The sequence below is a fragment of the Thamnophis sirtalis genome, unplaced genomic scaffold, assembly GCF_051295495.1.
Source record: "Thamnophis sirtalis isolate CommonGarterSnake01/CBP01778 unplaced genomic scaffold, rThaSir2_p1.2 scaffold_10, whole genome shotgun sequence".
Lineage (NCBI taxonomy): Eukaryota > Metazoa > Chordata > Lepidosauria > Squamata > Natricidae > Thamnophis > Thamnophis sirtalis.
Genome location: NW_028261390.1, coordinates 55,106,236 through 55,133,547, shown reverse-complemented (window position 1 = coordinate 55,133,547; position 27,312 = coordinate 55,106,236). Strand labels below are relative to the sequence as shown.

At 39.4% G+C, this 27,312-nt stretch overlaps 1 protein-coding gene across 1 annotated transcript in view; it reads left to right on the top strand.

The window, feature by feature from the left end:
- The first annotated feature begins 1,353 nt into the window (after positions 1–1,353).
- The window catches only part of GABRA2 (gamma-aminobutyric acid type A receptor subunit alpha2), a 127,467-nt gene continuing 101,508 nt past the window's right edge, over positions 1,354–27,312 (top strand). Inside the window, exons 1-3 of the mRNA XM_087724643.1 lie at positions 1,354–2,247; positions 2,718–2,811; positions 6,206–6,321. Coding sequence (XP_087580769.1) covers positions 2,768–2,811; positions 6,206–6,321 — 160 coding nt within the window. The 5' untranslated portion in view covers positions 1,354–2,247; positions 2,718–2,767. The remainder of the gene's footprint in view (positions 2,248–2,717; positions 2,812–6,205; positions 6,322–27,312) is intronic.

The following is a 27,312-nucleotide window of genomic DNA, read 5'->3' as shown; positions in this document are numbered from 1 at the left end:
AATTCCAAGCACTTCCACTCTATCCACCCACTCCAATTCCTGTCTCAGCTTTGAGGCTTCTCTCCTGGTGATAATCAAGCAACAAGTCAACATTTTAACTGGGATTAATTTCTGGGGAGTACAAATTTGCTTGTTCCTGAGATAAGCATGTTTAATGCTGTTACATCAGAAATGGGTAACAAAAAAGGTTATGCAAATATAAGGTTCTTGTATTCACTATGGCCATGTCTTATTTATGAGCACTTAAGTGTCAATTCTCTGGGGGTTATATGTTATAGAAAAAGTTATGATTACTTTTGAAAGGAAGAGGTAAGAGTCTTTTCACCCTGTGAAACCACGTGGGTGGTTTCATTGGAGAAGAGGTAATCGCAGCAGGGCCCAAGAAATTTCAATATTTGGCTTTTCTTCCCTCCTTATTCTTTTTTTCCCTGAGCTTACAAGCTGTTTCAAATGTAATGATTCTGGGCATGAGTTATGAATGCACATTGGAATTTTGCACTACTCTCTGATTTACATGCTCTGAACAGAACTTGGTATCCAGGGAGAAGGCAAAGAAAATCTGTACATGACAAGAGAAGCAAGGGAGAATAAGGTAGCAGGGGGTTGAAGAAATGTGCCAGCACATGGCTCTGACAAGTGAAAGATTAAAATAAGCCAAAAGGCCAGCTTCTGTCCTCAAGTCCAGGGGTTTTCTAGCCTTTTAGCTGGAGAGGAGGGCAAGAAAGTAGCGTTCCAGCAGCACCCCCTTCCTCACACCCGGTCCTTCCCTTTCAAACTTCGGGAGCACGTTTTTACGAAGGGTGTCCCCCCCGGGCTGTCTGGCACTGCAGCAACCTGTTCGGATTTCAACTGGGAATCTTCCAAGGAAGCCGCGAAGCAAGCGCCGAGGCAGACGCACGAAGCCTACCAGCCGCCCCCACATCCAGCGTGGGTTGTAGGTGAAGCTGCTGCTACGTTTGCTGTCCCGGCTCTAACTGAAACAGAGTGGGAGGAGGAAGGGAGAGCGACCCCCACTCCTTTTCCCGGAGAAGCCGCGGCTAAAGCTGCCGCGCTTTTATGTGCGCACAGACTTGATGGATCTAGTTGGAGCCATAACCACGCAAGGGCGAGGGGGCCAGTGCTAAGTCGCCGGCCTAATTCGCACAGCCCAGGGAATGGAATGGGGGTGAGAGAAGAAGACAAGGCTCTCCCTACAAACACGCGCGCGCACATACACGCGCGTGCGAAGCAGTGGCGGAGGCAGCACCGCTGCCCATCGCTAGGTTTAGGAGAAAGGGAGAGTATAGGGAAGCTCCGCGCTAGGACCCAGCAAAGCAAGACGGCGCCTCTGGGCCCTTTTTGCCCTGCGGACCTACGACTGCAGCAGCGCGCGTCATTGCCGGGGTGGCAGCAGGCACAAGGCGCGGCGGGGTGGTCTTTTTTCCTCCTCTCTTCTGCGGCGCCGCCCCTCCCGGTTCCTGGAACTCCAATTGGGGGAAGCGTGCCTACTGCAGCCGCTGCTTGCCTGCTTGTCCGCTCGCTCGGCTGCGCGGAATGCCGACGCGCTCCTCCTCCTCCTCCTACCCCCAAGACTAGACCTGCACGCGGACAGACTGCTGCTCGCCTGCGCTCACCTCGCGCTCGGGTTTCCCCTCCTCGCGCACGCCCGGCCGCGCCGAGCCCGCTTTGAATCCGCTGCTTTTCGTAGGATTGCTGTGTGGGGCGGCTGGTGCTGGTGCTGCAGTCGTCTTTCGGCGCCCCCCTCCCCCCCCCAAGCCTCCCAAGTTTCCCCATTTTCGAGCTTCCTTTTCTCTCCTGGCAAGATTTCTTCAGCCTCACCAAGTCCCCTTCTTCCTTCTCATTATTATTGTCATCATCATCACCACCACTACCACCACCACCACCACCGCTACATCTTCCTCCCTCCCTCCCTCTCTCTCTCTAAGCTCCTGGTACTCCCAAGGTAGGCTTCTCACATCCCCCATCCTTTCCCCTCTTATCTCCATCCATGGAAAAACTCAAGAATGCGTGGTTTTGTGTGTTGATCTGCACAAAAACGGGGGAAAGATGTTAGCCTCTGTTTCCGCCAGTCTCGACTTGGATGTGCTTGTGCATAAAGAGGATTCACTGAACCTTTCCTCACCCCTCAGCTAATGCGAGCCTCCTGTTTTGAGTAGATCCTTTTAAAAAAAAGATCCTGCAACTTTGTGCTGCGCTGTGACGGTTGTTATTTATGAAGTGCATATCTCGTCTTCGTGAACGTGACAGGTATTGTTTTCAAACAGCTGTCAAACATGTTCAACATTTGGAAGCTATAAACTGCATTGGATTATAGGGATGTCTGTAATACCCTTCCTCCTGTTCCTTTCCTCCTCTTCTGTGTCTCTTTTATATTTTGGAAAATATATAAAATTAGAGTAAATGTATATACAAATACCAGTAGTGAAGTGATGAATTAATTTACTGGATAGGGAAAAGTCTGGAATGTTTTTATATTATAAAGAAGGGTGGAAAGAAAACAATATTACTTGGATCTGTCCATATGTCACTTTTAATTAGGCACTGCATGTTCGAGCAAAGCATGATCTCAGTGGGGGATGGCAATATAATAAGTTGCTCACTGGGAGAAAAAGTGCTTCTGAGACCCCAAGATTTAAAGTCCTCCTTGAAGTGATGGTACTTGAGTTGACTGAAAGCATCGATAAATAGATATAAGCTAAGTATCCTCTCCTTTTCAGCCTTTAGGTTTTGCAAAACAGCTGCTCTCAAGAGGAAGAAAATACCCTACATGATGCAGTGGCTTCTCATTTTCTTGATATGCTTTTCTGCAAGGTGAGAGGGAATTTGGATTGTCTATCAGCAACATTAAGGAATATATTGTTTTCTAATGATTGGTGTAAATGGCATATGTACAGAGATGAGTGTATCATATTCCTAACATGAGTTTTCTAATTGTATGCAGAATAAGTAAAGTAACGGAAGAAGTTATGGGGATGGTAAAATGCTAGAAAACTTACAGTAGACCAGTCTTAAATGTCAAATGATATTTGTCATGTTTATCCTAAAATAAAACAAATTAGTTAGGAGGGTTTTTTTTTGTATTTTTTGATGTTTTGCAATGATTTCTGGAGTCATTGTGCTACTATTAATTATCCCAAGCCTGTCCACGCCAAGAATAAGATTTTTCTAACGTCCAGAAACAAGACAAAATAGGAAAGGTAGTGGGGTATTTTGTATATGGACTAGTATTTTTGGTCAAGATAATGGAAAGGACTTGTTTAATCTGTAAACCTCTAGGTGGAGATAGTATACAATTTCATAATCCCTTAAAATAAAATAATGATATGAATTACTAATCAACTTTTCTGGCTGCTGAATAAATGGCAGTTCTAAAATAACAGTATCATAGAGCACAACTTAAAGATGTTCATTAAATTGTCACCTGATCTCATTATGCAATGCATCCAGTTAATAGTGATTTGTCACTACATTTTTGCTTGTAGATTCAAATCTGGATTAGATTGGAGGCTAAATAATTGGCTACATATATTTGTAGCTGGATTGAAAATGTGCTTTCAATTTTATCCAACTAGCAAAGATACTGCAGTATGAGTTTGGCCATAGAGGGCCTGATCTTCCTGTCTTTACTCAAGTGAGTAAGTCATATTGCTGTCAAGGAATCAGCATGAATAACAGAAAATGATTCCAGTTTGTTCATTTTTCTGAATTAGACTTAATGATAGCCATTTTGTGTACTAATTTGTCTATGGAAGAGACCTTCATTGGATATTTCCGCAAAAGTATGTTTTTATACAATATGCATGCATTAAGAATAGTGTTTAGAATATGTTCTCAAGTAACCTGCGGCAAATAGTTTTAGATGATTGAATGGAGATGGTAAAGCAATATTAATGCTATTTTAATGTGGTTCTGTTATTTGAAATTTATATGTCTTTGTCATTTGAATTTGTATTTTAAGAGGTGCTTTACTTTTCAGTAGTAGTCTTAGCCAGGCAGCAGAAGCATATTGGATTTATTATTGCTTTTAGTAAAAGGATAGGAGGGAGCTAAGTGATTTATTGTTGTTGTTTTATTTTCCAAGCATCTTTAAATTCATTCTGCATATAATGTTTCTTATTTTAGGAAATCAATATATGTTTTTCATTGAAACCTGATCGTTGTTTTCAATTGCTGTTGTTGTTGCTGCAAGAATTTTTACAGCAATAATGCCAATCTCAGGTTTTTTTTAAAAAAGCTGAGCAGAACTCTTATTATTTGCTTTGTCATCCTATATGTGCCCATTAATTACAAACATGGAGGCCAATTCAACATAATGGCTTATGAACCTTACTGTCCCTGAGTGCATACAGTAAATGTTTAGGTGGTCCCAAGTAAAATAAATAAATAATGGTCAACATCTTTCTACTGATTGTTCTTGAAGACATTCATTTGTACAGCACCAGTTGGGGAGTTCTGTATAACTCTTGTTTTCATAGGTAACCATAAATCAGCATTGTACAATATTTTGGAGTACTTTATGGACAGCTTTTCTTATGGGGAAAAATGATTATGTTTCCAGTTCTGCAAAGACCGGAAAATCATGTCAACCTCTTCTCTTAGGGGTTGTTACCAGCTACCTATATTTATGTACCGTATTTTTCGGATTATAAGACGAACCTTCTGCCCAAAAAAGAGGGTGAAAATCTAGGTGTGTCTTATATACTGAACACAGCGTTGTTGGCCTCCTGAAACCCCATCCCCTTTGCAAAATGGACATGCTGAGGGTTTGGGAGACTTGCAAAGTGCTCCTGAGGGCTGGGGAGGGCAAAAATGAGCAAAAAACAGGCCATTTTTGCTCGTTTTTGGCCCCACCAGCCCCAGGAGCACTCCACAAGCCTCCCAAAGCTCTGCATGCCCCCCTCTTTTTTTTGCAAAAAACAAGACATGCAGAGTGCAAAAACGTTTTTAAAAAATTAACCTCTTCAAAATCATGGTGCGTCTTATACTCCGGTGCATCTTATAGTTCGGAAAATACGGTAATTGCTAGCAGTAAAACATGACAACATCTAGCTAGTTTTGGTACATCTAGTTAATACTCGGGTAGTAGACTATGAGAAACCCTAGGTCTATAAGTTAGATTGAATTTTGAACAAATCCCAGAAGAAGGTAATGGCAAGCCAGTTTTGTGCTGTTGCCACGGAAGCTACATAGATGTGTCCATGTAGTCACAAGAGTCAGCCTTGACTTTGAAGAATTGTTACTTTTACGTTGCATAAATATTGCAGCTATGCATGCCCGAAATGTTATTTGAAAAAAAAGGGCTTCATACCTCAGTTGAGCATGGCACTTCTCTGCTATTTATTTTTTAAAGCAGCAGATCTTTTTAAAGGTTTCTTTGCAAATCCTAAAAAATGCTACTGCAAACTCATGCAGAAGTGTTTAAAAAGGTTGCTTTAAAGAACAACAACAAAAAAAAAAACCACCTCTGCCAACTCAAGATATGAAGCAGTTCTTTTGAATTGTTTCTGAAACTTAAAAAGGTAAAGGTTCCCCTCGCACATATGTGCTAGTCATTCCCAACTCTAGGGTGTGGTGCTCATCTCCGTTTCAAAGCCAAAGAGCCAGCCCTGTTCAAAGATGTCTCCATGGTCATGTGGCTATGCTGTCATATTTCATATGCATGAAGTATATTTTGTTTCATTGGTTCTGAGTTCTATACATAGAAAAGAAACCCCTTCCTGGATTATATCCACTTATGTAAAGTAAAACAAAGTCTCCCTCAAGTCAGAATTGATTCCTGGTGACCTCATGGACATGATGTGCCGTTTTCTTAAAAATATGGAAGTGGCTGTCACTTTTCTCCTGGGATAGCATTTTCAAAATTCTTATCTTGGCTACAAGTTGAAGATTTCCTGGTGGTCTTCCATTCAAGTACTGACCATATCTAATCCACCTTAGCTTTTTCAACATCATGCAAAGTTATTGGTTAAAGAGTGGAAAAGGACACATAATTTGAGTATTTAATATTGAGTAGAATTTACTGCAGGAAACAGCAGGAAATTAGAAACAGGAAAGTAACTGCTGTTATTTTAGCATTAGATATATATTAAAAGGTGATGTTAAATGAAAGGTCCCATATTTAAAAAACGATTGATCACTACATATTCAAACCATAATGAATGTACATGGAGCATACTTAGTTTATTTTTTTCCCAATGTCTGTTAGATCAGCACTGGCTGACCCCAATGAAGATGAAGCAAAAAATAACATTACCATCTTCACAAGAATTCTAGACAGACTTCTGGATGGTTATGATAATCGGCTAAGACCTGGACTGGGAGGTAATGAATAATTTGATTCTGAAACAAACAAAAGATCCTACAATGTTGCTAGAACTCCATGGTTTAATAATTCTGTTTATTAATGTTCTCCTAGTAGTAAAATTTCCTGCAGGAATTTTTAAGTTGTGGGTGAAATGTTGAGCATAGGTTTAAGAAAGTAGTTTCCAAACCTTTCATGTTTAAAATCACTTTTTAGTACTGATGGTATGAAGTTCTTGGATGAGTAGCACTTTCTGTTTTATATTTGGGATTAATTTGGAACTTAATACTGTATGTAATGCTAGTTATTTCAGTATATATAAACTGCCACAAGGCCCTGGTGTGGTACTTTAATCCTATCAGGGAAAGAACTTTGACTATTAAACTAGCATTGAAATATTGGAAATATTAATGAAAATTAATAGCTTCTCTGTCTAAATAACTAGTGTTAAAAGCACTATGTAGCACAGTTAACATAAATTACTTCTGCTAGAACTATTAAAGAAAGTCATGATGACACATGTTGTCTATTTAAATACCCGTCTTTCATCCATAGCTTCCCAGGTCTCTCTCTTTTTGCAGTTGTTTTTGGAGTGAATTAAACTTACCTATCTCTGATCTGCCTTTCACTAGGGGAGACTTTTGTGGTTCTACCACAAAACCGCGGACGACAAAATCGCGGTCGACGAAAGCGCGTATGTGACGTCATCACAGCGCGACGAAAAAGATCGAAAAAGATCGAAAAATGTAAAAATAAAGCTAAAACCTTCCCCTAACCCCCCCAAACCTAACCCTAAACCTAACCCTAAACCTAACCCTTAACCTAACCCTAAACCTAACCCTAACCCTAACCCTTAACCTAACCCTTACCTTTATGTGAATCGGCTTGCTGTAATTTAATTTTTATTTCAATTTTTCGATCTTTTTCGTCGCATTGTGATGACGTCACATACGCGATTTCGTCGACCGCGCTTTTGTGGAACGCGCTTTTGACGGGTCACGGACTTTTGTTGCCAACCTGGGCAAGGAAATATTTTCTTTATTCTACAAAATTTAACATAGATTTGAAACAGAACTGGACAGTAAGTTGCGGAATACAAGGCTGTGAAATCTGTGAGAAAATCTGTTAAAAAGAAAACAATTCCTACATCCTGATCAAGAGGCAAAGCTTAGGGATAGAAAATTGGCTGTGTTTTGATTGAACCTTTTCTCCTCTTAGCCTTTTACGGAATCCCTTGAAGTTTTCATAGACTTCTAGGATTCTATGAAATACAGTTTGAAAATATCCTGATATAAACTACATGCTATAGAAATATGGTGATTTGAAACACACATACTGGTGGTCCTCTCCCTACAACCACAATTGAGACCAAAATCTCTGTTGCTAAGCAAGGTGGTTGTTAAGTGAGTCAGGCCCAAATTTTTTGTCATAGTTGTTAAATCATTGTAATTATTAAGCAAATCCAGCTTTATGTATTGAGTTTGCTTGTGGAAACTATCGGGCAAGCTCATAAATGGGGATCACGTGGCTCTAGAACATGCTGTTTGCCAAGCTGTGAAATTTTGATCATGTCACTATAGGGATGGTGTGACGGTCCTAAGTGTGAGTACTGGTCCTAAGTTATTTTTGTCCTAAGTGCTCTTGTAACTATGAACAGTTGCTAAATGAATCGTTGTAAACCAAAGAAAACCTGTACTCACTCACAAATAAACCTTCTCAGTTGGCTGAAATATACAGACACAATATAGTACTTTTGTCAACGTTCCGACTGACAAACCCAACCAAAAGAAACACAACCGAAATGGTCCTAATGCAAAACTTTATTATTGAATACACCATTTCAGCACAGATGAGGGCAAAACTAGATTTGACTAATTCCTGCACAAATCCACATAATTAAAGTATAGATCCCCCCCCCCCATTAGACCAGGTCACACTGTCCAATTGAGTCTCATTGTATTTTTATGGGAAAAAGTCTTTGACTTTGGCAAACACATGCCGAAGTGTCCTTGGTTCCCATGGCTGTCTTCTTGATGTCTGGATTCTACGTTCCATCTTCCCATTCCCCTCCCATCTGGTTCATTGGCAAGCTGAGAAGCGATAATGGTTGCAACAGCAAAAGCACACTTCACAACTTGACAACTTTTTTCAAAATCTTTATTGCCACATACGTCAGAAACAGCAGCAGCAGCAAAAAAAAAAAGATTTAAATGAAATAGGCAGTTTATATTTTTAATAGCTAGAACAAGAGAACAGTAATTTAGGAGAAAAAAGAAAAAAAGGCAACCATTTAGTGCTAAAGAATCAGTAGGTTGGGGAAAGAATTATTTCTGTATGTTGCATCAAAATTTTGCATTTGAGTCCTGGAAAAAGTCTAAACATTGACCTTGCTGTTCAGGTAACTGTGTATTGATTTAACAATAAAATAATAGGCTGATACATCTCTTACCTCTTTTGATTATTTCTGGCATCACTGTATGAATAAATGATGATTCACAAATCTTTACTATATTAAAAAATAAAATGCAAGAATATTGTTTGCCAGAAATTATGTAGCCAGTGGTGTACTGTAGATAGAATTTTGTTAATGTGTTCTTTGAATTAAAGATAGTGTAGAATCTTGTCTTTTCTTCTGGAGGCCTTCTTGACTACTACTTACTGATTTAAACTTTCTGTTTTCTTATCTTCTGTTGTTTCTATTTGTCTTGCATGGAGTTCCAACACAGGAACAGAATAACTCTTTATTTGAGCTGTGGCTATGCCAGCTTTTCCTGATCGTATGGTAGATTTGCTGTAAAATGAGCGATCATATATTTTTATATAGTTGTTCAATTCTCTGATGGCTGATTTTGTCAAACATGTAGTGGTTAGATAATTGCTTTTTGCTGAGTTTATAATTTGAACAATATATAATCATGTGGATGAGAACAGTGCAAGAAAAATTAGCTCCAGACTGCAATGGAAAGCTCAGCCTTACAGATTATAGACATGTGAGAGAATAGAAGGGTCCTCCTTTGTTCTGTTAGTAAAATATTCTATTTTGAGGGCTGACCAGAATAGCAGTACAGTTGTTTTGTAGATATAAAGGTGTATGAAAGATAGATGTAGTCTCCATTAAGATTTATTTTGCTCTGACAGAAGAGTTTGCCTGCCTTATCCTAATTTTCATTAGCAAAGAGGTCTAGGAGTTAGGATTATTCTGTTCATTGTGAATAATTGCCTAGAACTGTAGACAGATACATTCTATGGGTTCTTCCTCCGAGTTCTGGGTTTTGAAATGTACAAATGCTGAATGTTGACATCTTATAATGTACAAAGAATAATGTACATACATTATTCTAGGTAATTCTCTTCTTTCTCCTCTGCCATTCCCATAGTTTTCAAACTATGTTCTCAGAACAAAAAGAGAGTTCCTTACTGTAAAGCTTAAAAGGACAATTTAGCTCAGGCAACCTCAAACTAAGGCCCGCCAATGCAAAGTGGAGTGTTGGGATGAAAAGCAACTGTCAGCTTATAAAGTAGTGCTTTAAAAGTCTTTAAAAACACTTTAAAAACAGACTTTCAGATGTTTTTCACAGCCTATTTGTCTGAACCGGCAGAAAAAAATGCTTTAAAAAGTGGGGAAAAAAGAGCTTCCAAGGATCACACAGATCAGCTGTGAGCCGCACAATCATCAGAAGCTTTCCCCCTCACTTTTTAAAGTATTTTTTCCTGCCTATTCGCCCGAACTGGCAGGAAAAAAATGCTTTAAAAAGCGGTGAAAAAGCTTCCGTCAATTGCACAGCTCACAGCTGAGCCATGCAATCCTCAGAAGCTTTTTTTTAAAATACCAGTTCGCAGAAGCAGAGACAACCGTCCCTACCGATTTGGCCAAATGGGAGGATTTCACTTCTGGTTTTATCCCCACTGTATTTTTTTTCCAGAGAGTAAGTCATCTATGTAGAAAGTTTGGTTGAAATTGCTAGAGGCATTCCAGAGTTATACTGGAACACATACACAAAGACACACACAAACATCCCACCCAGGGGTCTCTTATCCCCACAGTGTTTGTCTCTGGAGGGTACGTCATCTGTGTAGCAAGTTTGGTCAAAATTACTCGAGGCGTTCCAGAGTTATGCTGGAACATATATATGCCCATCCATCCATTTAGCCTTTATATGTATGTATGGGTGTGTATATGCATGTTTATATAGATGTAGGTCTTTGGTTATTCGGGTTTTCTCCCACGTAAAATTGGAGGTTTATATAGATATAGATATATTAATACCATGGAAACAAATGTTTTAAATTTTGATGATTTTTTTAGTATATGAGAGATACTGCTGTTGTTTTATGAGAAAGCACCAAGCCATTTGAAAAAAAAAGACAAGTATTGTTCTTTACCAAAAATTGTTAAAATTTTATTAAAAATATTTGCAAACACATAAAAAAGGAAAGGATATCTTATATAGCAGTAGTCTTATGTGAAGATTTAGATTTGTTCATTCAACAATAGTTATGTACTTTATTTATAGTGGAAATTAACCATATAAATAAGTTTATGTGCTGAAATTAATTTTCAAAATACAACTTTTGACAGTGAAATACATTCTCACATATGTTAAAAAGGCAGGTTCTTTGGGCTAGGTACATTTGGTGGAAGACAGCATGTGCTTCCACCCTTATAATGCCTTTTTTTGGCAACTGTAAGAACATGCAATAGCTATTTTCTTCTGTTAATTTCTATCTCACAGATGTGCAGAAGAACAAAGACTTCATCAAGAATATGAGTCTTCAAGAACAATCTTATCCTAATGTTATTTGAACACATAAGAGTCAGCTTAACCCACCACCTAGGAGACCAATGGATCCAAAGCAATAGCTTTTTAAAAAATTAAACTTAAATTAAAATCTTAAAAAATGATATACAAAATTAGTTTTGCACTGAGGTTTGCACATTGAAGTCTAGTTCCTTTTCCCCATAGCTTTGTAAAAAGCATTTTAACTGTGATGCTACAGAGGATTCTGAAACACTTTCAGTTGACTCATATCTAAGTGATCTTGTACTTTCTAGCATAAGTTACTTATACTGTAGCTCCTGAAATAATAAAAATTCTATAGTTTGATCTTTTTGGTGGTTCTGAGGAATGCGTAACATATGCTTAAATCTGAAAAATGTAGTCCTCCTTCTCTAACTGGTTAGTTTTTTCGGAAATGAACCACTTTTCTCAAAGTACATTTAGATATAAGGTATAAGGTAAAGGGTAAAGATTTCCTCTGTCCACTTGTGTCCAACTCTAGAGGGTGGTGCTCATCTCTGTTTCTTAGCCAAGGGAACCAGCATTGTCTGAAGAAATCTTGGTAGTCATGTAGCTGGCATGACTATACACTGAGATGCATGAAGGCTGTTACTTCAATTTAGTAAATTAATATGTATCATCAGGTTGTCTCACTGCCTGCAAATATGATTAAGATGCCAGAATACCTGTCAGGTCCCATATATTTCTACAGGGACACTGGCATTTTGGTGGGAGAAGGAGGGGAGGAATGGAGTGATCTGTATATGAAGTTTCTGTTTCTTGCATTACTGTGTTAATCTCTATGTAAAGTTTCTGTTTCCCTGCAACAATGTAGTATGGGAGGGGTTTGGTTAGAATTGCTTTTAAATAGCTGGTTTTAAGTGAGAAACTTCAGATCTCTTGTTATCACAAACCTTTCAATAAAAGCTCTTTTTGGAACAACTACAATTGCAAGAGTCTTGCTTTCTTGGGAAGATTGGAGAGGCAAGCTCTTACAATACCCTTTAATTAAATCATTGGTATAATTTAATGCCTCTATTTTCAAGAAGCAACATATACTCTACTCCTGTTCTAGTTCCTGGTGTCCCCCTTTCAGGAAAAGGAAAAACAATTGGTTGTTAAAATAAATTTCCAGCATAAATAGTCACTTTGGATAGTGAGATTGGTGGCATATTAAATAAATATAAATAAATATTCTGAGTGGAGGTGAATGAATAATGAAACAGAAGAAATGGGATCATGGAAGTTGAATAAAGTCTATTTAGGATGTATAGCATAGCATAGTCATTTATTCTGAGGCTTAATTAATGCAAGTTTTAAACTAAATGTGTTGAACTTATAGCATTAAAAATCTGAAACATTCTGAAATTTGTTTACATCCAAAACTGAAATATTTCATATGAGAAAATACATAACTGATTTTATAAATAAATGTCAGAAATAATCTAATATATCACACCAAGAGTTTCACAGCTGTAGAGTGGTGATATGATAGACCACCATGTTGCTGCAGCTACCAATATGTTATGGTGCGGTATGTGAAAATGGAAACTCCCCAGCTGCTGCCACCTCCTTGCCACCTATCCCAATGTGCTCTGCCCACCTGCTCATTTGCCTACCCACCCAGCTCTCCCTCTGGCCAGCTGCAGCGAGTTATCCATGTAGGGAGTTTGCTGTGCAGAATTGTTCTGAGATGGCCATGGAGAGTTATTCTAGACCTCTTCAGATATGGGAATTGGGAATGACCGTGAGGATCAGAAAGAAGATACTCTAGTAAGAATAGTGTCAGATAAGAGCTTGAGCCCATCTCAAGAAAATAACTTGAGAAAACATCTCAGACAAGCCCCTCCCTAGTTTGCACTCATGATAAACTCTAGGAGGGGGGAAGTACATCCAGATTTACAAGATTCTGTTACATGTAGTCCTTGGGTTACAACCACTCATTCAACAATTGTTTAAAGTTACAACAGTATTTAGAGAAGGAAATATGACTGGTCCTTGTAGTTGCAGCCATTGCATCATTTCTGTGTTCACATGATTACAATTTGAATGGATAGATATTGATAAAAATCAAAGAGAAGAAAGAGGGAAAATCAGATAAATCTTATTCAAAGATGATGAATACTCCAACAGAAGCTTCCATCTTAACCTAGAAAAAGGTTAAAGGAAAAATCTTCACGTCAAACTCAGTTGCTCGTGATTTAATGGAACATGATTCTTTTGCTCCAAATATTTCTTTCAAAGTTAAAAACACTTTCTAGTTGTTGTTTCATTTTCCGCGGCACTGATATTTCTTATTCAGTCTTTGTGCTTCAGGATCACCCAAGATGAACTATGTGCTGACATCTTGATGGACATTCTGGGGGGGGGGGGATTAACATTCATTGCACACATGTTATAATGTATCACCAATCTGTGATATTAACATAGTTTTAAAGGACTGTGCAAGAGCAAGTTTTATAAATCAAACTTCTTCACTGTCCTCAAAGTTCAGAATTTTGCCTGAACCTGATAAAAAAGATGACAACAGATACTTTAGGCATTGAGCCATCCAAGTTTTTATGACTCTTAACCCAGCACTATAATTTTATAAGCTATGGTTGCCTGCAAACATTAGTGTACTTTAATGAATAGTGGAAAAGGAATATGCTTACATTACACAAGGTCTCTTGCATTTCTGTTGAATTATTTTAGCAAAAATCTTTTGGAGCAAGTATTATTTGATGCATAGTGATTAAATCATAACAGATCTCTGTCTAGACTTGTAAACATGACAGTTGGAAGTAGACAGTATGTGTGACACAATATAATTTGTATGAAATTATTATGTTTGTGATACGACAGTTTCTAAAACTTTTATTTTACAAAATCAGCTTGGGAAAAATTTACAAGATAAAAATTAGAAAGAAAATTCATTATTATACAAAATGGGGCATATTTATTTTAGAGGAAAAGACCGGTGGAAGATTAAAACAGAGCAAGATGCAGAATTGATATGGAGCTACCCAAATAAATCTGCTGTCTGACTGAGAAAAGATCTTGCCAAAAATAAATGCTCCTAATAAATGACTAATTTTCCTTTGAAGTTTGGTCTGAGGCTCATGAATCAATTAGGGCATTTTTTGGAAACCTGACAGACAGTCAGATCTAAGCTTTGTTTGAGTTATATCTGAACTTTACCCCTGTTCCTCCCCTCCCCTCAGTCTGTGCCATAAATCATATTCCCAAATGAGGTGCACCCCTTCCAAGCCTGCTGCAGTAATCTGAGATCCGACTTCAGTCAATACTATGAGTGGAATGCGCTCCCCCCCTTCTCTTACTATGGCAACTTTAGGAGTTGACATCTGCTGGAATTCATCCTAATAACATTTTATCCAATCATAGATAGAACCCGTTTCCTATCTTTTTAGTCTTTTCTCCCATTTTATCAAGGGGCAGAGTTATCCTCTTAATAATTATCAATCCAGATCATTTTGTTGAAGAGTCATGCATTTCCCTTATTTTTAATTTTTCTTTTTAACCAAACCATGATATTAGAGATGCATATCACATTATAGCAGATTATTTATGGCTACAAATAAAACCATATTTTGAGCTCAACTGTGTTTTTAGCAAAATAGTGCTAAAAATAGTGGGCTAGAGCCAGACCATGCCATACTATAGCCTGCTAAAATAAGTTAGACTTAATATTTTTTTCCATGAAGGTGAATGTACAAAGACATTTGGAAAGATAATAACTTGTAGTGACTGCAAGACTTAATTATTAATAAGATCACATATCTTGAGGTGTTTTTCCCCCAAGAATGGTCAGAATCCTCTTAATAGTTTCAATATCAGAAAATAAAGAAATTACAGAAACAAGATAGAACACATAGGAGGTTTGACTAAATTTGGAAAAAAATGCAAAAAATAAGAATATTGCTGTGGTTTATGCACAAGGCCCAGTTAAATACAACTCAATAACTGAACAAGTCAGGCTATATGATTAAATGGATAAAAAATTCATACAGAACAATTGACACGCAACAGTGGGATAATAGGTAGAAGGAAATTATTAAATTTACATTGGATATTACATTTTGGGAACTTGTACAAGATGTAATGACTAGTAAAAATGATAATTTATTCTCTAAAAATAGTTGTAAAGCTAATAATCGGATGTGTCATTGTTGCACATTGAACAGCAATGCTGTAAAGTCCAACAATTCTGTAAAATGATTTGCTGCATTAATTAATTAATTAACATTCCTGCCATTTTTATTAAATTTTCATCGCCAGATTAAATCCTTTATTCCTCTGTGAATAGTTGTTATTTAATTGTTGTCTTAAGCTCTACAATCTGACAGATGTTGAGATTGGGCCTCCAAGATCTAGGCTACAAAAATTCAGATGATAACAGCGAGTAATTTAAGAGTTTAAGACAATAGTCTTAACTACACTTCTCAGAGATGTACATTTAATGTCCACCAACAACTTCAATTAGGCAGGATAACTCATACTCGTAATATGCGTGATTGCAGTAGCTACTGCACTTAAAATTCTGGCAGCTTTGTGCTGTGCAAGCTGCTGTTTCTTAGTCATCCTCCATGGATGTATCGCTCATAGAATATACTATAATCATCTCTTTGTATAATTATTAGAGTGTAAATAACTAAAATATGATATTATCTTAACTGACAGATTAGTGAAAACTGGATCAAATCACAATTTGTTTGTTGAAAATGATTCCTCAGATAGGATAGTTCTTTTAAAAGGAACCAACTTATTTATAAGAGGTTGCCTTTCTAATTCCCAGTATTTACCTTTTTCTGCTTGTCAAGATCCATCTTCAGTTCATTGACTATATGAAATAATTTTGCTTGGAAAGTTTTTGATAACTAAACTTGTGACTACCATTCTGGAAGATTCATTATTCTGTTGCACAAATAAAGTGAATGCAAAATATAAAAACAGAGCTTCTCTGGTGTTCACACTCCTCTGGGGAGCCACCTGACTTAATAGCCCCACAGCTGGCTGGCGGACTTCCAATAGCCATACCAGCCCAGTCAGCAGGCCCCTGGGCTGACCGCGATAGCAATCTCAGAGGCAATATTAAGGCTAAAATTTCCAGGACTCCGGAAAAGCAACATATCCGACTCCAGGCAGAGTTGAGGTCCAAGGAGAAATGCTCAGGCAGCGGCAAGAGGGCTAGAGTCACTGCCCAGTTCAGGCTGAGCATACTCCAAGCAGCAGAGAAATTGAAAGAGAGAAATAAAGCTGCCGCAGCAGCAAAATTCCTTGCAGTGAGACTCCTTTGCCCTAGAGTGAGACAAAGCGCTTAGATGGCTGACCAAGAGGGTTCAGCAACATCAAGCACCCCTGATGTGGGGTGGATCAGCAGTTCCCAGAATCCAGATCATGCACAAGACTCCAAAGGGCTGAAATCGGCCACTAGAGGAGCAGCGGCCAAAATACTAGCCAGAACGTTTTCCACTCAAAGAGCTTCAAAAGCTGAGGAAAAGGATGCCAGTAGAAGACAAGAGCCTATTGATAAGAGATTTGCCATGGCTGAGAAGGAGGCAGAGCGAAGGGGAGGCGGGAACAAATGGAGAGGAAATGTTTGGAAATTCCCACGTTTCATCAGCTCAGCCAATGGAATTAATGCAACAGATTATTTGTGCTCAAGCGCCAGATGGGCTAGAGAGCAACTTCTACAGCCAGCTCTTTGTTTAGATGATAATGTGAGTCTGACTGATTGACAGGAAAATTTCCAGGCTTGGAATCAGTGGGAGCTGCAAATAAAGAGGATAAAACTGGTTCCTGAAACCACATTTACTCCCACAACAGCGGATCTTTGATCACCTGGGATTATGGACCAGATGAAAGCTCTGATATCAGAGGGCTTAACACAGGTCATGGCTGAACAGGGGTGTTGACTGCTTCTGTGATGCCAGAAAAAAGCAGAGACCAGGATTACTTCATGGCAACAAAACAGCGAAGAGAATTGCAAATATTTCAATGGTGACACTTAACCTTCTCATCCATGCAGAGCAAAACATCAGCCTCAGGGGATGAGGACCAGAGGGAAGCAGAACTCTCAGAAGATGCGGGGATGGCTCCAGATAACCCAGTTTTTGCAGGACTTTTTCAGCCAGCCCTGTTTAAGTCCTTGTTATTTAAAGGCAGTAACACACATGGGAGGTGACCCAACTGCAACTGAGCCAACAACAGAGTTAGCAGATTCAAATGAGCTTCTATTTGCCAAACCAACCACAGAGAGTAAGGAAATTCCCTCACCAGAGTTGTTCCTAGATGTAGTTCTAGGACAATGGACTCAACCAGGGGTATTCCCAACTCCAAGCAGGAATGATAAGATATTTTATAATGTGGCCCCAGATACCTCCAAAGCTCCAACCACCAACAATAGATGGTCCAGTGGCAGCCTCCACATCCTCCAACATCCTGGCCAACAATGCTGAGGATGGTTTAAAGGGAGAGGATAAAAAGGCAGAGCTGACCCTTCACAAGGTGCATCAAGCAGCCACCTGGACAGTCAAAGCGACTACAACTGCCTCATTCTTCAGCAGGGCCTCTTTGGTCTGGCTTCACCAGATGCAGGAGAGGGTGGCCCCCAGAGATATCCAATTGCATCAGAACCTCAACAAGCTGATAGCGATGGTGAAATTTATGGCAGACACCACTTTGAATGGCACAAAATTTGCCCCCAAAGCCATCGCAGCCTCAGTTGCGGTCCAATGCCTGGTTTGGTGGCGCCATTGGCAGGGGGACTTGAAACATAAATGGAAGCTAGCTACTGCTCCCTTCAAAGGGAACAAACTCTTTGGGGAGGCAATAGAGTCCATTTTAGTGGAGACTAAAGACAAGAGAAAGTTCCTGCCTTATATATATATAGGTTTGTTGACCACCGTTCCCCACCTTATTTCTGCAAACTGTTCTTTCGGTCCACAAAAGAGTTTGGTTCGCAAAGAGCGTATGCCCACAAGCAGGATCAACAACCAGATAGATATGTGTTCTGACCCCCTCCTCCGTCCCATAATGAATGCCGAGACAAGCTTAGCTGGAATTCCACAGCACTTTATTAGCAGGAAACATAAATCTCGGTGGCTGAAAGCCCAAGCATAACAAACAGATAAGAACCTTGGCAGTGACTTCGACAGATACAGATAACAGCTTCTCCAGTTTTAAGAATTAAGTTGAATCCTGCAAACCAGACTCCTCCCAGAGTCTCTCCTTAAATACAATCCTGAGAGGAGCCTAATTACAACCACTTGGGTCCAATTATCTTTTGTATCTGCGTAGCTGTTCTCTACATTGATCTGACCGGCATTGCCGGGCATCCAGGACCACCTCCCTTGTCTCCTCATCACTACTCCAAGGCCTGATGTCAGGAGCACACTCCCTTCAGCTTTCACCGCTGCTCCATGCCTCAGGAGCCTCCTGGTGGCCAACCAGCCTCTCTGCACCCTGCTCAGAGTCAGAATCCTGTCCAGGGTCCTCCACATCTTCCAGAGCCGACTCATAAGGCCCTTCGCTGTCAGAGTCTGTTTGCAGCTCCAACAGCTCCTGCTGGGCCACAACAGATACGGATTTAGGGGACAGGAATGGATAATGTTTCCAGGGAAAATGCCCATTTCGGGGCAGAGCCAGCTGTCCACAACAAGTGCCACCATAACAAGTGATGACAGGCCCAACCCGCCCATCGGCGGATGGTTGGGCCTATTTGCTGACTGATGGGAGACAACCACCACAGACATCTGGGTCTTGAACACAGTGACACTATGGCTTATCCTTGAATTCCCTTCCACACCCCTGAGCTTCTTCATAAGTTGTCCGGTCTCAAGGGACAGGGCAAAAAGAAGCCTCATGGAAGCAGCAGTCCAACATCTATTGGACATCCAAGTTATTCAACCAGTCCCACAGGGTGAAAAGGGAAAGGGGTTCTACTCCATCTTGTTTGTAGTTCCAAAGACCTCAGGGGGAGAGGGTGGGGAGCAATTTTGGATCTGAAGAAATTAAACACATAATTTACAAAAGGTTCAAAATTGATACAGTCCCCTTCGCCTCTCAGGGCAACGGTAGACATATGAATCACAATCTGGACCCTACAGAACCACAGGTTCTCCGTAAATTTCTACAAGAGTTATCTGACTCCTACCAGTTGACTACTACATCTGGGAGCAGTCATAGATACCAGGGCATGTGAAGTCTATCTGTCGCAAGAGTGCCAAGTCAGCATAAAAGCATTAACAGGCCAAGTTCTGACAACCTGAACAGTAACCCTGGATCTTCTCTCACAGCTCCTGGGCAAAATGGTGTCCTGTATATCGATCATGCTTTGGGCATGGCTTCATGCAAGAACTTTGCAGTCGTTCCTCCTGCCCTACCAAAGATCAGGCAGAAGCAATGTGAAGGTCAAGGTTCATGTTAAACCAAGGCTACTGCAATCCCTTCAATGGTGGCGGTCGCGTGCCATAAGATGTTTTTTCAAAGAACCAAACCACCTGACTATTACCCCAGATGCCAGCCTATTTGGCCTGGGTGCCCACTGCTAGTCCCAGAGAGCACAAGGACAGTGGTCCCAAGAGGACCTCAGGAACAAAATCAACTGGCTGGAACTCAGAACGACTCATATAGCCCTCAGAGGTTTCCAGGAGATTATAGTGGGAAACCACATACTCATTCTGATGGACAATGTAGCCACCAAGGCCCATATCAACTGTCAAGGGGTGACTCATTCCAGAGCACTCATGCAAGAGTCAAGACGGTTAGGGATTTGGGCAGAGAAACACCTTCTCTCTATCAGAGTGGAACACATCTCAGGGACAGCAAATGTGCAAGCAGACTGGCTCAGCAGAACCAAGGTCGACCACTCAGAATGGCATCTACAGCCAGACCTGTTCAGGAAACTGTCGAAAAGATTTGGAAACCCAATTCTGGATCTCTTTGCTTCCTCAGCAAACACTCAGTTGCCAAGGTTCTACTCCAGGTTCCTGATACCAGGGGCGGAAAGAGCCAATGCTCTCTGCAACTTGTGGTTCCTCCACTTCCATTAATTGCTAGAGTAATCAAGAAAGTGAACAATGGAATGTCAAGCTGCATTTGAAAAACTTAAATGGCTGTTTGCAGCAGAGCCAATTCTAAAGCATCCAGTTTCCAGTTTCCAGCTTATTGGTATTTGCATGCCGCCCACTCCCAGGGGACTCTGGGCGGCTTACAGACAAAAAGGGAATTAAAAATTAAAAATAGAAATATGATCATTTTTAAAAATACACAACATATAAACACTTAAAATGGGGCTGGATGCTGATCAACAGCCCCAAGCCTGCCGGAACAGCCAGATCTTAGTGGCTTTACGGAAGGCCGGAACAGTAGTGAGGGTCTGGATCTCTATGGGGAGATCATTCCATAGGGCTGGGGCAGCAACAGAGAAGGCCCTCCCCCGGGGGGGTTGTCAGCTGACATTGACCCGCCGATGGTACCTGGAGGAGGCCCAATCTGTGTGATCTAATTGGTCTTTGGGAGGTAAATGGCAGGAGGCGGTCTCTCAGGTAGCCAGGTCCTAAACCATGTAGGGCTTTAAAAGTAATGACTAGCACCTTGAAGCGTGTCCAGAGACCAATGGGAAGCCAGTGCAGCTCGCGGAGGATAGGTGTAACATGGGTGTATCTAGGTACACCCATTATCGCTCGCACGGCTGCATTCTGGACCAACTGCAGCCTTCGAGTACTCTTCAGGGGCAGCCCCATGTAGAGCGCATTACAGTAATCCAGTCTTGAGGTGATGAGGGCGTGAGTGACCGGTCCAGATAAGGTTGCAACTGGTGCACCAGGCAAACCTGGGCAAAGGCCCCCCTGGTCACAGCCGACAAATGATGTTCTAACATCAGCTGTGGATCCAAGAGGACTCCGAAATTGCGAGCCCTCTCTGAGGGGCGTATAACTTCGCCCCCCAGGCTAAGAGATGGAATAACTGGACCATCCTTGGGAGGGAGCATCAATAGCCACTCAGTCTTGTCGGGATTGAGTGCAAGCTTGTTCCGGATACAGAGAAACCATTCATCATCCAAGAAGATGTCAGTGATGTGGCAATAGGAGCAGTCCTGCTTCAGAAAAATGAACAAGACCAATTACCACCATGCACTTACACATCCAAAAAATTGAATGAAACTGAGCAGAGGTGGACCATTTGGGAGAAAGAAGCTTACACAATTCGGTGTGAGCTTTGGGGAACTACCAGAGGACTGGAAAAGAGCTGATGTTGTTCTCATCTTCAAAAAAGGGAAAAAAAACAGACCCTGGAAACTACAGACCAATCAGACATCAATACCCTGGAAGATACTGGAAAAGATAATAAAAAACAGATTTTCCAACATCTAGAAATGAGTAAAGTAATAACTAGCAGTCAGCACGGGTTTGTTAAAAACAGATCATACCAAACCAATCTTATTTCATTCTTCAACATAGTGACTAAATTAGCAGATCAGCGAAATACTGTGGACATAGTATACTGAGACTTCAGCAAGGCATTCAACAAAGTAGACCACAACCTACTTCTTGGTAAGCTAGAAAAAAGTGGGATAGCATCACCACCAGATGGATTTGTAACTACTCAACGAGTAGTCCTTAATGGGTCTACATCTACATGGAGGGAAGTAAGCAGTGGGATACTATAAGGTTCTGTCTTAGGCCCAGTACTCTTCAATATCTTCATAAATGATTTAGATGAGGGAATATAAGGGGAATTTACCAAATTTGCAGATGATACTAAACTGGCGGGAATAGCTAACACCCTAGATCTATGATGGTGAACCTATGGCATGCATGGCAAAGGTGATACACAGAGCCCTCTCTGTGGGTACATGTGCTGTTGCCAGCTGCTCTTCTGGGTTCAGTCACGCACAAGTGCACCGGCCAGCTGGTCTGGTGTGCATGCACACTGACCATCTACTCCCTTCCGTGTTCTGGTGCTCTGACGTATGACACTCGGTGCCAAAAAGGTTAACCATCATTGCCCTAGATGATAGGCTCATGATCCAGATGGATCTTGACAGACTTGAACACTGGCCCTATCTAACAAAATGAAATTCAATGTAGAAAAAAGTCAAATCTTACACTTAGACAAGAAAAACAAAAATTACACGTATAGACTGAGTGAGGCTTAGTAGCAGTAAATGTGAGAGGGATCTTGGAGTCTTAGTGGGCAACCAGTTAAATATGAGCTAGCAGTGTGCAATGCAATCCTAAATTGCATTAACAGAGGGACACAATCAAGATCAAGTGAGATACTAATATCACTCTATAAAGCCTTAGTATTACCACACCTAGAATACTGCATCTAGTTTTGGTCACCACACTATAAAAAGATGTTGAAACTCTAAAAAAAATGCAGAGAAGAGAAACCAGAATGATTAGGGGACTGGCGACTAAAACATATGAAGAATGATTACAGGAACTGGACATGACTAGTCTAGTGAAGAGAAAGACCAGGGGAGACATGATAGCAGTGTTCCAATATTTGATGGGCTGCCTGAGAGACAAGGGGGTCAAGCTATTTTCCAAAGCACCTGAAGGCCAGACAAGGAATAATGGATGGAAACTGATCCAGGAGAGATTCAACCTAGAAATAAGAAGAATTTTTCTGACAGTGAGAACAATCAACCAATGGAACAGCTTGCCTTTGGGAGTTGTGGGAGCTTCATCACTGGAGGCTTTCAAGAAGAGATTGGACTACCATTTGTCAGAAATGGTGTAGGGTCTCCTGCTTGAGTAGGGGGGGGGGGGTTGGACTAGATGACATGCAAGGTCCCTTCCAACTCTTAATCTTACCTCCACAGATTTGTTTTTGGCCAATGATGAGTCATCTCATTTTGAAGGAAATAGCTAATGTCAAATTGGAACAGTTTGTATTTTAAATGCTAGATGGGAATTTGTTAAAATGTTTGGCATTAAGACTATTTTTTTCTAAAGTCTTTATGCAGTTGTATAAAACATAATACCACTGATTTTTATTGTTACTCACTATTCTATACATAATGTGCATTATTTTGAATTAAATTAAATTTGCAATGATAGGAATGAGAAATGTGCTAACATAAATTGTAAAGGTAAAGGTTCCCCTCGCACATATGTGCTAGTCGTTCCTGACTCTAGGGGGTGGTGTTCATCTCCATTTCAAAGCTGAAGAGGGAGCATTGCCCGGATACATCTCCATGGTCATATGGCCAGCATGACTAAATGCCAAAGGTGCATGGAATGCTGTTACCTTTCCACCAAAGATGGTTTTCTATTTGTATTTTTACATGCTTTTGAATTGCTAGGTTGGCAGAAGCTGGGACAAGTAACGGGAGCTCACTTTGTTACACGGCACTAGGGATTCAAACTCCCGACATTCTGATCTACAAGCTCAGTATGTTAGCCACTGAGCCACTGCGTCCCTGTAGCATAAATTGTACACACACATATATATTTAATATTTGCAGTTTTAGAAACAGTACTTGAAAGGTTTTTCCAAACTCAATAGACATTTTTCATAGATAGATTTCTGAAACTGGCACTAAAACCTGTTTGAAAGTACCAGTGATTGAAGAATCAATAGAGGAATTGCCAGTGTCATAGATTAAGTAGTTTGGATTGTTTCCCTTGGATCTTGTACTCTGTAGTGGGGAGAGCAATTTATGGAAGTAAGCAACTTTCTCTACTAGCTTCCTCTTTATTTAGCTAGTGGGAAATTGACAGAGGAGGTAGCAAATAGCAGGCATTTGATTGTGGATCACTGCAACATCATAATTGTAACCTGGGAGCCTAAGTGCCCAGATTGTGATCACATGGCTGCAGGGACACTATGACAGTCACAATTTCAGAAACTGTTTATTAGTCCCCCTCGTTCAGTTCTGTTGAATAATTGCTAAATGAGTGGTCATAAATTAAGGATTATGTGTATGACTAAAAATATCACACAGGATATACACATCATATATGTAACATCTGTGGGTGTGTGGGTGTATGACAGAGATTGAAGGGTAGATTTGATATGCCATTCTTGTAGATTCTTGATCTCTTTTAGCATTCTCATTGTCAAAGGTGGTGACTAAATCTTGGATTATTAGTGGGCTACAGAATAAACAGGCATTACATGCTTATGATTTAGAAAACCTGTTGTATAATAGCTGTCTCTATGGTTCTTTCTGTGAGGATGGTTTATATTTTCATGGCTTATATGATCAATTCTAATGGGGCCTGAAATTTGGAAAGTAGAAGGCTTTGATCCAGATAGATAGCTTAGCCATAATAGGTGATAAATGAATCTTTATGCGAATGTAGCATTATTCTCCCATCTCTTTTTTATGCATGCATCAAATAAGATCAGATGGTAATTCCATCTGGATTGAATTTAAGACTCCATATATGAATTTCTGAAAATATATTACAAGGTGGTATTTCACTAATTGATCAGATTAACAAAGAGTTTTATTACTAGTTGTCTTTCAGGATATTTAAATGCATTCAAAATGTCCAAAGCTTTAAATGATGAAAGGTAGAAATCTTTATTACAATAGAAACTGATATCTTATGTGAATTATGTGAATGTATATCTATAATCTGTATGTAAGAGAATAAATGACAGTAAAAATATAAAGCATAATATAGGTAAATAATATTTGGTCATAAGTAGCTAAGTTTAAATAAATAAAGAAATGTACATAAAAATGGATAATGAATAAGGAGATTATGAACGCAAGATAGAAATGTATAGTAGGAAAAACACTAAGTGCAAAGAAACCGATTCGGAACTGCAGTATGATATATGATGGAACTTATTGTTCCTATGTTGTTTTTAAGTTATGTGTTTGTTTTTGCTGATATGCTTATGTGTTTAAAATAAAATAAAGAATTTATCAGGGAAAAAAAAGAAACTGATATCTTGCAGTTTGCCATATAATTTCAAGCAGATGATTTGCTCATTTGTACTTATTAGTATTAGACTCAACTCTATTTAGTCTTTACTCGTTTTATTTTTTGCTACTTTTTGAATTTTGCATACTAGAAGAGCATCTCACCTGGATTTCATCATGCCATTTCCATTGTCTACCACATTTATTTTCTAAGTCTCAGTCTGCAAGTCTTCAGGCTACTTAGATCATTAAGCACAGTGTACAACATGGATATAATGATTTTTTGCTTCTTGTGTAAAAATTGAAAACAAGAGTAAAACGGAGGCGGGGCTGTGTCGAATTGGTGAGATAAATTTTATTATTAGAGAAGGGAACACCCCAAAAGATCAAAAGTAAAATTAAAATTGAAGACGGGAGAAGTTAAGCGGTGAGATTAAGCCTGCGTCAAACTTACTGTGTTATCTTTCTTTAATTTTTTTTTATGGATGAAATTTTTATGAATGCTTCTTACTTTTTAAACTGGTTTTTTTCTTCTTCTATTTTTCTTTTTTTAATACTTATTGATTAAGATTTCCTTTCTTTTTTTCCAACGCTCTATTGGATTGTTTTTCTAAGAACCTTTCTCCTTAGGATTGGAATATAAAAGGAAGCGAAAGCATAGGAAAAAGAAGTAACACTGCCACTTAGAGGCTTGGAGGCTTGGAAACATTGTTTTTCTTTTTTCTCTTTGAACATTTGATCTACATTTCAAGGTTTCTGAGCTTGTTTATTGAAAATGATAGCGGGAAGAGTACAGATTGTTTATACAGATGCTCCTCTGGGGTACTATCATTAGCTGGACTGGAGTGAAAAGAAAGCCTTGACTTGAAAGATTGCAGTGAACTTGTTTGGAATTTAATAAAAAAGCTTTGGAAGTTGTAGTGGCAGTGTTTACTATCTGGAGGAATGGCGCAACATGAAAAAGAAAAGGAATTAACATTGCAGATCATTATGCAAGAAATTCAAAAAATACAAGTAAGAACAGAGAGCATTGAAAAGAAAATGGAAAATGTAGAGCAAAGAACAGAAAAAATAGATGAAAAAAATGAGAATATTTACCAAACAATGATGAAATTGGAGGACAGAGTTAAAAAAATTGAAGAAAAAGATGAACAAAGAGATAAGAAAATTGTTGATATTGACAGCAGATTGAGCGTGGTTAGAAATGACAGGAGTGGAATATTGAAATGGGAGATGGACAGATTGGAACTTTACCTCAGATTCCAAAACATAGAAGAAGAAAGGGGAGAAAATTTGGCAGAAGTAATGAGAGAAATTTTGGCAAAAGCGTCGGTAATAACCAAAGGGAAGTTGATGGAAGGATCAGATGAAGGGTTTCGAGTCTTTACAACATATGCAATGAAAAACAAGTTGCCAAGAGAAGTCCATATAAGATCTACCAAGAAAGCAATCAGAACACAAATACTACAAATGGCAAGAGATATAAGATTGCACTACTATTGGAAGGATACAGGATGATGTAATGAAATGCTATAATAAAAACTAATTTAAATTTAGTTAAAGATGTAATATTATTGGATGGTTTTAGGATGAAGTAATGAAACGCCATAATATAAATTTATTTTAAATTTAGAATATCTCACATAAAAGAAGAAGAGCCAAGGTGGCGCAGTGGTTAGGGTGCAGTACTGCAGGCCACTTCAGCTTACTGTTATCTGCAGTTCAGCGGTTCTAATCTCACCGGCTCAAGGTTGACTCAGCCTTCCATCCTTCCGAGGTGGGTGAAATGAGGACCCGGATTGTTGTTGGGGGCGATATGCTGACTCTGTAAACCGCTTAGAGAGGGCTGAAAGCCCTATGAAGCAGTACATAAGTCTAACTGCTATTGCCATTGCTATAAAAGGATGTAATAATAGTTATAGTCAAATGAATGTTTAACAATGATAATAATTGTATACATATATATAGACATATAGATTGATGATATGTGATTCTATATAAATTGCAAGTGAAGATTATTGTGAGGAAGCACAAAAGCTTTGTAACCAATCGACATACTGTATGTAACTGGAGGATGGTTTTTATGTTTTGTGTGTGTTTATGTTTGTTTGTTTTAAAATAAAAAAAAATTATAAAAAAAGAAAAGAAAACAGGAGTAAAACTAGAAAGCAAGGAAGACAGAAAACTTTTTGGTAACCGTCGTTATATTGTAAGTGTTTAATACAATAAATATTTTAAAATGTTCATGAAAATAATACACCTTCCGATAAATAGCTTTCATGAAGTAAAGAAAAAAAATACATTAGAAAACCAAAAACAAAGTTCAACACATTAACAGGGCA